The sequence below is a fragment of the Pteropus alecto genome, unplaced genomic scaffold, assembly GCF_000325575.1.
Source record: "Pteropus alecto unplaced genomic scaffold, ASM32557v1 scaffold134, whole genome shotgun sequence".
In the NCBI taxonomy this organism is placed as follows: domain Eukaryota; kingdom Metazoa; phylum Chordata; class Mammalia; order Chiroptera; family Pteropodidae; genus Pteropus; species Pteropus alecto.
The window spans coordinates 979323-990728 of NW_006436283.1; the positions used below are offsets into that span (position 1 = coordinate 979323).

Sequence of the window (11406 nt, forward strand, 5' to 3'; positions counted from 1 at the left end):
CCAGTTCTCACGTGTTGACTGCTGTCCCTGTAGCTTCCCTCGGTTAAATGCCCCCCGTCACCACGAAGGGATGTCTGAGCCAAAGGAAGGGCTGAGGCCCTTTGACGCAGGCCCTTCCCATCTTCAGGGGAAAGCGGGACGCTGTGCCCTGCATCCCCGAAGCCTCCCTTCTGCCTACCTGGACGCTCCCTGGCCCGTGGCACTGCCCCGAGGTCAAGGCCTCACCCCTGCGGCTCTCAGAACCCTCGGGCTGATTTTGCACGGGCTCTCCAGACCCGTGATGACAGCAGTCAGCTCCTGAGATGCCTTCTTGTGCCTCTCCTGTCCCCTGTTCGCCCTGGGATCCATCCACAGCTGCAGAGCAGCTGTGTGGCAGGCTCATCACATGGGAGCTGCGCCCCGGGTGGTCCCAGTAAGGCTCGAACGTGTATGTCAGAGGCCTGTCTGCGGGCCTCAAATTGCCCACCATCTTAGAAATGATGAGAGTGGATCCTTAGTTTGCTTCCCAGAGTCGGGTTTTGATTTTCATTTGGGCGATGCTCATGGGTACTTCCCCCTTTCAGGTGGAACAGCTAGGCCTCTGGCAGCTGTGAGGAACTTGGGGCTCGGGGCAGCAGGGGGCTCTTGAGGGTCGCACACACCCCAGTTCACAGCACAGTTTGTCATGGGTTTGTCTCTTTGTTCCTTAGATCACAACAACTTTCCCCAAGGATCCAGTTTATACTTTTTCTATTTCGCAAAATCCGTTTCCTATTGAAAACCGGGATGTGCTGGGTGAGACACAGGTAAGCTCCCTGCCGCAGCAGTGCAGTCACGGGCTCTGCTCTCCACCTGGCGTGGCGCTGCTGGTCCTCACTCACCTCCCAGACTGCCCGGGGTCATTCCCTGACAGCCCCGCGGGGCCTTTTTCCACTGCACTGGCTGGTGACGGGTGACCGACCACCAAGGCGAACCCCCACCAGTTCAGGCCTAAGGATTTGCCACGAGGCCCATTCTTAGTTGACGTCCCTTTTTTTTTTTTTTCCAAAATTTACTTGTCCCTTTGTGCCATCTTACAACTTTTCGTTGTTTCTTGACACGCGCCCTTTCTTTGTGGGGCTGACTCTCTCTGCTTTTCGCTCGGGCCCTGCCTTGTTGCTGCGTTTCTCAGGCAGCGTGAGAGCGTGTAGCCTCGCGTGCCATGGCCTCCGCTGTCACTGCAGGCCAGGCCAGCTCGGAACCGCCTGCCTGCCTGTGTGTCGCACGTTGATGGTTGATGGTCTCATTTGTAGCAGGCGCTGCAGAAAACGGCTCGGTCAGAGAGTGTGTGCCATGAGTTTGCACAGCGCTGGTTTGTTCGCAGAAGCTCTCTGCAACTTTGGTCCCCTCTTTGCCCATCTGCCTGGGGACCTGGGTGCTTGTAGAGCCACAGGGCCACTTGTTGGGGTGGCACTGTTGATCTCTTGTTTTTAGTCCCACTGAAGGCGTCACGTTACACCGTGTCCCCCCCACGTGCACACGCGTCCCCCTCTGCAGTACCTGCTGCCCTGGGCAACAGCGCAGCCTGGCAGACGGTGCCTGCCCGGGTCCCACTGAGAGGGAGGGCTGATTGCTGTGGGCACGTGCGGCAAGCTGGCCCCCTTCTCCCAGGAGGGTTACCCAGCTGTGCAGCACGTGCCCACAAAGAGGACTGCAACTTATTCTGCAACTATATGTCCCTTTGTCCCTGGGTTCCCATCAGTGTCACAGAAGGAGAGAGACAGCTGTCCATCAGCGTTAACTGAGTTTGGTTATGTCTCAGGAAAGACTCCTGGGCCTGGCTGGGGACTGCCCGGGACACCGTGTTTGTCTCCTGTCTCCCCGCCCCTTGTGCTAGGACTTCCACAGTTTGGCCACCTACTTGTCCCAGAGTACCTCAGCTGTATTTTTGGATACCATCTCGGATTTCCACCTCCTGCTGTTTCTGGTCACCAATGAAGTCATGCCTCTGCAGGTATGGACCGGGTCTGTGTGCCCGCTAAGCACCTGGCTTTGGTGGTCCCAGGTGGGGTTCAGCTGTAAAGGGGTGTTTCTTTTCCTCAGAACCCAGGGACTTGGGTCCAAGTCCACCCTCATGTCCTGTGGGCAGCGGCTGTTCACAAGGGGCTTGTTGATAGATGTAGTGTTTGCATCCGAACGCCTTCCGGGGTGGCTGCCCCCCACGATGGAGGCCAGTCTCCTGTGTTCGCTGCAGCCACGCGGGAAGCAGAGGTTGTTTGGGCCCGTGTCCTCTGGCATGGAGCACCAGGGCTCCAACCAGAAGACCCTGTTTTTACAGCTTTGGAACCGCAGCCCCGCTGCTTGCTGAGGTCGCCCTTTCCCTCGAGTGAGCTTCTGTCGCCTCGGCCCAGATGGCTGGCCTGCGTCCGGGTCCCGCGCACACAGCCGCTGGCTGCAGAGCCGGCATTTAAGACGTGCTGCAGGAGAAAGGGGCGAGCGGGCCGGACGACGGTTGCCATCTGAGGGGTGCAGGGCAGCGGGTCCAGCCAAGTGGCCTCTTGCGTGTGCCATGTCATGGGTGTCCTTTCTGTGGCCTTTCTTCTACCTGAGACCCAAGGGGACACCAGCAAGAAAGGGACAATTTCTTTCTGAGCCACTGATGGCCCTGACGCAACACGTGCCCCCGAAGGTAGCAGAATGGTGGAGGCCCTGCGCTTTGCTCCAGCAGGGGCCGGTAGCTTTCCCTGTGTCCTGCTGGCTTCCTCTCAGGTGTTCTTTTGTCCAGAAACTCCTGGCTTCTGATACCTCGCAGCAGGCACCCTGATGCTTGCCACCGGCTTCGCCTTCCCTGTTAAGCCCAGAGAGTTGCACCCCCGGCCCCAGGGTCAGCCGCCGCGGGTCCAGGGGGGTGGGCGTGAGAGTCTGGGCTCTGTAGCGGGCCTCCCGGCTACTAAGCCACCTTCCTTGCAGTCCCCGTCAGAACTCCCCCGACGGCTTCTAAGCCACTCCTATAGACTATTTTACTTCTCCGCAATTTGACCTTGGAGGCCTGGGCTGGTGTGTTTTCAAAGACGTGATCGAAGAAGAAAAGGGCCTGAGGGGAGAGTGTGAGGAAGGGTGCAGAGTGACCAGAGCAGGACCCCCGTCAGTCTGTCTGAGCCCCGAGGAGGAAGGACTGGAGCCTTTCTTATCTAGGTGACAGAGATGGCACCACATCCAACTTGGGGCTACTTGGGGAGAATTTAAACCTTAGCTCAGTTTAGCACCAGTATTTATAGACTGAAGTGTGTGGCATTTTGCTTTTCATAGTGACAGCCTGCAAGGTTTTATAAATTTCCTCTGAAGTGTGTCGTTGGGGAAGAAGAAGCCTGTTAGCAGGAGTCTGTCCACTGCAGGCAAAGCCAGTTAGAACCTTCTGGTCTGGCTTCCTGCAGGACAGCATCAGCTTGCTGCTGGAGGCCGTGAGGACCAGGAACGAGGAGCTGGCGCAGACCTGGAAGAAGTCTGAGCAGTGGGCCACCATTGAGCAGCTCTGCAGTAAGTGGCCTCCTCTCTCTCCGTCCCCAGGGGCCGGTCACATGCCTTGCGGGGCCCAGGTGCGTGGTGCAGCTTCGTAGCAGTCGGGCCAGCACCCACGGGCCCGCACTGCTTTGACGCGCGCGCACCCGCTACACCAACGCCACGCGTCTCGGGAGCGATCGGAGAGTCACGCTTAGGCACACGGCAGCTTCAGGGGAGTGCTGAGAGGGCGGAAGCCCCTGAGGCGCCTCGGGGTCTTTGTTTCCCTTTTCCCACCAGTCCTCCGAGCTCTCCTGAGTGACAAGGAGAGAGGAGTCACCGAATAGAATGTATGGGGTCTTAGACCTCCGTGCCTCCCCAGTGAGACATACCGGGACGCCCTTTTAAGACAGCCTTAAAAATGTTTATCCGTTTTCTCAGTCTGAGGAGCAGTTACTGGGACCAAAATTAACCCAGAAGCACCTCCGTGGACTCGAAGCTGTCGGGGGGCCGGGGGAAGAGCGCTGCCTCGCTCCCGACGCTGAGACGCCCAGGACGCGTGGTCCTAAGAGTCTTAGCCTTCGTCGTGTCACGATTTAAGTTTTCTTTTTATGTCACTCTGACAACCAAACCTGTAACGCGGCCGGCCACGCGCACCGTGTATTCTTGCCCCAACGTTCTGAACTGCTCTCAGGTGTCTGGACGAGACAGGACAGAGTGCTCCCACCACGTGCCCTAAATAAAGCATCACAGCCTTGTGTCCTCGGTGGCCAGCGGTGCCCAGCACCTGGCATAACGTTCCACATAGCGGGCTCGCCAGCCCTGCCCCCGTGTTATTTTGGGATCCTTCGCACAGAAACACTGATTGCAACAGCGTTAACGTTTCAGAGCCCTCTCAGCCAGAGAGAGTGCCAGAAGGGACTGTGCACCAGGAAGCCGAGAGGGCACAGGAAGGCTTCCAGAGGACCTGGAGGGAGGGCAGGTTGGCCGGGAGGTTGGCCGGGAGGTTGTCCTGGGTACACGTTGGCCCAGTTGGTGGGAAGGAAACTAGATTTGAAAAGGTTCGCGTCTGACCATTTAGCCCGTTTTGCCATCTCCATTAGACACTGACCTAAAGCTAGTGGCTTCGTGGGAGCTGGGGCCCGCTGGCTCCACCCTTCGTGCTTAGAGAGGGAGGAAGAAACCCGCCCCCGTGTCCGGCCTCAGTGCCACAGGGCGACACAGCCTCTGCTTGGAGAGCTGCTAGCGTCCGTGCCTCCTTTGGCTACCGGGCGTGCTATGCGATCGTCGAGTCCGTCGACAGGCGTTCTGCTCATGGAGTTCTAGCTCCTGCGCCCAGGGTCGGCAGCAGACTGATATCGGGAGATCCTAGGGATACTCTGGGGCCACGGAAGAGTTCTCTGCTGAAAGCTAACACTGTGCTGCAAGAGCTCAGTCAATGGAAATACCGTCTTTCCAGACTGAAGACTCCATATAGTTTTAAGATGTCAGTTTTCCCCAAATCGACCATTATAATCCCAATCAAAATGCCCGTGGGCTTTTTCTTTTTTGGAGTGGGTGGGGGGGGATGAAAAATAAGTTACAAGATTTATCTGGGAATGCAGAGAGCCTCAAAAGCTATGTTGAAAAGAAAAGAAGTGGACCTTGACCTCCACAGCACACACCGTGCACAAAAGTGGGCCCTAGGCGGGTCACAGGCCTCATGGTGAAAGCCGAAATGACACAGGGGCGTCTTCAGGACCTAGAGGTAGGACAAACACTGATCATGAATGAGTCGGTCAGTTACTTTATCAAAATGACACGTTCGTGCTCATCACAAGGCACTATTAAAAACACGGAAAGGACGAAGATGGCTCTAAAAATGGAGAAGGAGCCCCTGCCCTTCCCAAAGCTGGAGCCAAAGCAAAGGCTTCGGAGGCGAAGAAGCAGCGCCGAAAGGCAGCCATGGCCGTGCACAAGAAATAGGCGCCTCACCCACCTTCCCATGGCTCAGCGCGCTGCGGCTCCAGAGTAACCCAGACACAGCAACCCAGACATCTCGGAACAGCGCCCCCGGAGAGGCAAGCTTGACCGCAACCACCGTGCCACCATGCAGTCCCTCTGACCGCCAAGTCAGCCTCGAAGAAGACAGGGCCGCAGTGCACTTGTGTTCATCGAGAGCCCACGGCCACGGCCACGGCCAGCAGCTGCGAAGAAGCCCACGACAGTGACGTGGCCAGAGTCGACCCCTGACCAGGCCTGACAGAGAGAAGGCACACGTCCAACTCGACTGGCTGCCCACCACGATGCTCTGGATGTTGCCGACAAAATTGGGACCCTCTGAAACTGAGTCCAGCTGGCTAATTCTAAATATAAAATTTTTTCACTGTAAAAAAAAACGCACACACATAAAGGCAAGGCACAGACCGGGAGGAAGTGTTTGCAACACGTGTATAGGACATGGGACTCGTCCGGGACGTACAGTTGTGTGCCACTGAACAGTGGCACACGTCCCGAGGTGTCATTCTACTTCTGCACGACTGGCAGCGCAGCCTCGTTCACACCGGCGTCCCCACAAACACGTGAGGAACGCGTAGCTCCGTGAAGCATGCTGGCATCACTAGGCGACAGGAAGCCTTCGGCCCCCTCACGTCTGATTGTGGGACCACCATCATACACGCGGCCCGTCGGAGACCGAAATGCTGTAGAGAACGGTATACGTTGATCATCAGTAATCAAACGGCACGAGTGAAACCTGGACAACAGGCTTAGACGTCGCGCAAGAAGATACAGCAATGGTCAACATAAGTCATCAGAGAAATGCAAATTAAATGAGTACATCGCCTATTCATTGGAGCGACTAAAAGGAACACCTGACAGCAGCTGGAACCCTCGCATGCCTGGCGAGACTGAGGGCACGACCCAGCGGGCCCACTCCTAGGTTTTTACCCAAAAGATGTGAAAGCACATCCACACAAAGACGTGTACAGGAATATTCACGGCAGCGTTGTTCACAATAGCTCAGAGCTGGAAACGACCCAGGTGTCATCACTAGGGGGCGGATAACCCGTGGTGGTGCTGGCACAGTACCATCTCGGCGATGAGGGGACCGCCGACACAGCGAGGCGGGCAGCTGACGGCAGCTTTATTTAGTAGGGCTCTGGGTGCAAGCAGGGGCCCCATGATAGGGGTTCCTGAGCTGCATCTGCCCGTTCCCAGAGCAGTTGCCTTGAGAGTCCCCGTTCACCTTGACAAGCAGAGCCGGGTGGAGTGGAGGTGACAGGGCTCTCCTTTCTTCCCGCCCTGCAGGCACAGTCGGAGTGCAGCTTCCGGGCCTCCAGGAGTACGGTGCCGTTGGGGGCCCCTCGCACGCCGCCGCGGCCGCCATGTGGGCCTGTCAGCACTGCACCTTCATGAACCAGCCGGGCACTGGCCACTGTGAGATGTGCAGCCTCCCCAGGACCTAGGGCTTCTGCCCCTGTGGCGGGGCCGGGCCCCTAGCCCTCCCTGAAGCCAGGACCTTTGTGACCGTGCCCCTTGGGCAGCCCTGAGGGGCGAGGCAAGGTAGCTGCCCCCCGGGTTCCTGATCCACAAGGCTTCTCAGCATCAGGCTTCCCTGGAGGAGGGCCCGGCTGGTGCTCTGCCAGCTGCTGGCAGCCACCTCGGGCAGGCGCAGCCCAGACACCTCTGGTGTCAGCCCCACCGTGGTGGAGGGACTGGCACCCCATCTTCACCCGGAGCGGAGGGGCGGGGCGCTCGCTGCTGCCTTGGCCTCCTTTCTCCTTCTGGATGCTTTCTGTTCTTGCCTCCCCCTGGTTTGGTGGGGGTCCCCCTTGGCCTCTCCATCCTGCTGCTCTGGGGCAGACCCTACCCTGAGGCCACTTCCTCCCTTCCCGGAGCCATCATCCGGTGGAAGTGCGAGTGGCCTCCGGCTCGCTGGCCTCCCTCTGCTTGATCTGCAGGTTGATTTGCTGCCCACCCTCTCTCCTGCTCCCGCCTGCCGTTCAGGTGGGATTTTAAAGTCGGCATTGGTTGTAATAACAGTTATTAGTAATTTCTGCCCAGAAGACTTTTATTTATTTTTTTTAAGATAAAAAATGCATAAAAGGGGAGTGAGAGAGACTAGTTTCCTCTTCCTTCTCTCCTCTAGTGAGTCCCCGTGGGTGTGTGCAGGGCGGGTGAGTGTGGCAGGGGACTCACAGTCAGTTCTCCATGGAAGCTAACCTCAGTGCCTGAGACTTTTCTGCCAAGCCACACAGCTGCAGGTACGGGCCGACCCAGCAGGAGTGGCGCGGTGGCTCCACCAGGCAGGTGGCTCCACCAGGCAGATGGCCCCTGCAGACGGCTGATGCCCCTGACCAGGCCCACATGGGGTGAGCCGAGTTAGCCAAGGTCAGAGCTCGGGTTCCCTTTGCCCCACACAGTCCCATAGCCCTGCCTGGCCCCTGGTCTCTGGCACAGTGACGTGGCCATCAAGAAAAGGAGCAGGGGCTTGACCTGTCGTGAGCGCACATGGGTCGGCTGTGGGGGCATCGGCAAGTTGCTGCTGTGCTGATGGAGTGAGGTCCGCACCCTCCCAGGACAGAGATCTGGGCAGACCTCGCACATGTGCCCTGTGGTCCCGCATTCTCTCCACGGCTGGGGTGTGTTCAGGCCCTTCCCCAGGGACTCGTGGGCATGCTGATGCCTCTTTGCCTTAACAAGAGCCGTATCTCTGAGCTGCCCCGCACCCATGGGAGAGGCCAACCAAACAGACTGCTTGGGGACTTCGGGTCTGCCCTGGGTTGGGGGCCAGCCTGTGGGACCCTCCCTTTCCCTCGGGGCTGTGCACAGAGCACTGAGTGTTGGCTTCTGCCCTAGTAAGGGCCACATCAGGCACCTCCGGGTCCACCCACCCAGACTCGTCTGCTCTTGGGGCCAGGGGCCAACTCGGCTGGGTCTGGCGGTGGCAGAGCAGCTGACCTGGAGGGGCCGGAAGGGCAGAGCAGCCCGGCAGAAGCGCAGCAGCCTGGCGAGGACTGGCTGGGGGCACTCTCAGCAGGTGCCCTGGCTGGAGCTCCTGCCTCATCTTCTGGTCCCTGCAATCAGATGCGAGGCCGCGCTGGGCCCTGCGTTCGGCCTGTCCCCCGGCGCCGGGGGAGGCCGGAGGTACCGGCTTCGAGAGCACCGGCCCCCCTCCCGCCTGCTCTGTCATCACCAAGCTAGTTTCGTTTTCAACCAATACTTCACTCGGAAGCTCTGGCATCGCATCATTCATTTGTTTCCTTCTGTCTTTTAGCTAAAGAAAAAGCTTTGTTGTGATTTCTCTGCTGGTTTTGAGTCACTCTGTTCAGTAACGCACTCCATTGTCCAAAGAGAGCCAGAGCTCAGCGTGAGCGGGTGGGGCATCCCGCCGCGGGCTCTGGCCCAGGCAGCCTAGCCACCTCTTGCACAGGGGAGGAGCCCACCAGCCCCACCTGCCTCCTACCTGTCCTCATGTGGGCACATCCTCATGCCACCAGACACTGTAACCCAGCAAGTGCACTCCTGCCCAGCCTCCCGACCGATCTGCTTCGGGAACTCCTGCCTAGGTTCTGCTGGGGGCTCGCGCCAGTGTTACCTGGCCTCCAGCCCTGCAGTGCGGCCCATACCTGAAGCGCTGCCTACGCCCCATCTGTGGCTCTGGGCCCCAAGGCTTCCCCTTGAGCACTGAGTTTTTGCCTGCAGGGCAAGTTCATGGCTTCTTGTGTCAGGCAGAGACGTCCCTGCTCTCCCTTGTTGCCCCCTCGCCCCCAGGCTCCCCTGCCCCGCACTTGCAGCTGGAGGTCTGGGTGGGAGAGGAGAGCCTGGCTTCCCTCGGGCTCCCCCGCCTGCCAGTCCTGTGCTGCTCCTGGGCCTCTGCATGCTTGGACAGGTGCACATGGCCAGGCAGCAGGTGAAGAACAAAGTTCAGAGGCCACAGGCCTGCTGGGGAGCGAGGTCGGAGGTGATAAGCTGCCTGGCCCGAGTTCCTTGCCCCTCTGATTTCGGTGCCCGCCTTCACACGGACCTGTCAGCACTACTGTCCTTCACAGGTGACTACTTCCTGAACAGGTACACAGAACACCCACTGATGTCTGGGGGCCCTGTGGCAGGCACCCACCTCCAATCGTGCCCCTGAGGTGACTGCTTTCAACAGCAGTGCGGGTCACGTGGAAGCAGCTCCAGAGGGCAGGTGCTGCTGCCCACCCGGCCCTGGGCGTCTGAGGCCGCTGAACCTGTTGGCTCTAGGAAGTGAGAAGGTTCTCAGACCTCCCCCAAGAAATTAAGCTTATAGAATGTACTGCTTGGGGAAAAACGGGGTAGTCTGTTTTGGGGTCTTTCCTGGCACGTGCGACCTAGTGGCACGCTCTGCTGCCTATGAGAAGTGCCAGCACAGCCCGCAGCCTCCCTGCACACACTGTGCTTTCTCCCCCGAGTCTGGTGGTGTCATTTGTCCTTCGGGAGATTACGCCACCTCGCAACCTGGCATAGAGACCACTGACCGTTGGCAGCCTTCATCTTGCACACTCAGGTGGAGTCCCCCCAGCCCCTGTGTCACCCCTTAGCTGTTTGAGCCAGCCTCGTTCTGTTAGACTGGTGATGTTCATAAATCTGTACACTTAGAATGGGCTACATGGGCTTAGAGCCAGGGGCCTTCCAGCCTCTGAGCAGAAGGGAGTGGGACAGAGGAGTGACCCACTAACCAGGGCCCTCCATGCTGGAACAGCCTGGGAGGACTGGGATGTGGGCTTCACAGGGCTGGTCTAGCCCAGGACACCTGTGCCTGGGGCGGGGGAGGGGGCGTCAGTGAAACTAGAAGGCCACACGTCCTCACTTCCTAATTCCGAAGGCCAGGTGGGAGCTGGTCTCATGCCCCGTGGCCCTCTGTTCCCCATCCAGGACAGCGTTTCCTGCCCAAAGACCCGGGAGAGAGCACAATGGCAAACACCACACTCACGCTGCATCCATCCCAGCACCCAGAGACAGTGGCGGTCCACCGCCCTGCGGGCTGAATGCCCACTTCCACAGGGAGGGAGGTTAGAACGTTTCGCTGGTTCTTTGTTTCGGCGTGCACACCAGCCTCTGTGATGCCAGAAGCGTTGGGTAGCTGGGCCCCTTTGACATGCCATGCCCGGCCATGCACCCACATGCCTCTCACTCATGGATGTCTGGCCCTGGAGATTGTCCCATGGGCTTTTTAAAGAAGAGGGGTGTAATTGACCCCACCATCTGCAGGCACCTTTCAGGGGTGCTGGGGATCTCCCAGTTTCTCATCTAGAGGAGAGCTCATGGTCCCTCTGGTGGGCACCTCTCCCAAGGTCTGGAGAGGGGAGACAGCCCAGTGAGGGTGGAGCGGTGTCTCCCCCTGGCTTCGCCCTCGCCTTCAGGCCGACTGCCCATCATTTCCTTTGTGTTCCTCTGGCTTACCCCACTGTCCATTCAAACCCACACACCCACGGACAGGTCGGCTGTTCAGGCATGGAGGGAGGGGATACTTCTGTCCATGTTTGCCCATAGCTAGCCCCCAGCTGTGGAAGTGGCAAGAGCTGACACCGCCCTCCTACTCCTGGACTCCTCCCCAGCATCCGGCTGCTCCCCAAACCCTAGAGAATAGCTTTAGGAGCCGACTCAAGGCCTCCGCCCCCGCCCTGGGGGAGCCGGCCAGCTGCTGGCCGGGGTCTGGATCCGGCCCAGTTCTAGGGCGCACGAGGAGAGCGGGACTTGGTGCCGGACCAAGGGAGCCCCGAGGGCCTAGGTCGGGCGTGGGAGATGTTGCCGAGCCGCACGGCACTTCCGGGAAGTCGCCTCGGACCGCGCGGAGGGCAGACGAGAGGGCAGGCCACTGAGCTTCCCGCGTTCGGCTTTAAACACGTTGGCCCTTTGCTAGACCGCAATGCCCACAAGCTTCCGCGGAGCCACGGAGCCGGGGCTCCAGCCCAGCCCAGCCCCTATGGCGGGCCCAGGTCCCGC

General features: G+C 59.2%; 2 protein-coding genes across 2 annotated transcripts in view; both read left to right on the plus strand.

Annotated features, from left to right (window-relative positions):
* The window catches only part of NPLOC4 (NPL4 homolog, ubiquitin recognition factor), a 44382-nt gene extending 35638 nt beyond the window's left edge, over positions 1-8744 (plus strand). Inside the window, exons 14-17 of the mRNA XM_015589578.2 lie at positions 690-785; positions 1856-1972; positions 3393-3495; positions 6745-8744. Of these exons, the coding sequence (XP_015445064.1) occupies positions 690-785; positions 1856-1972; positions 3393-3495; positions 6745-6902 (474 nt within the window). The 3' untranslated portion in view covers positions 6903-8744. The remainder of the gene's footprint in view (positions 1-689; positions 786-1855; positions 1973-3392; positions 3496-6744) is intronic.
* A 2585-nt stretch (positions 8745-11329) lies between these two features.
* The window catches only part of FAAP100 (Fanconi anemia core complex associated protein 100), a 9204-nt gene continuing 9127 nt past the window's right edge, over positions 11330-11406 (plus strand). The window contains exon 1 of the mRNA XM_015589579.2: positions 11330-11389. Within this exon, the coding sequence (XP_015445065.1) occupies positions 11330-11389 (60 nt within the window). The remainder of the gene's footprint in view (positions 11390-11406) is intronic.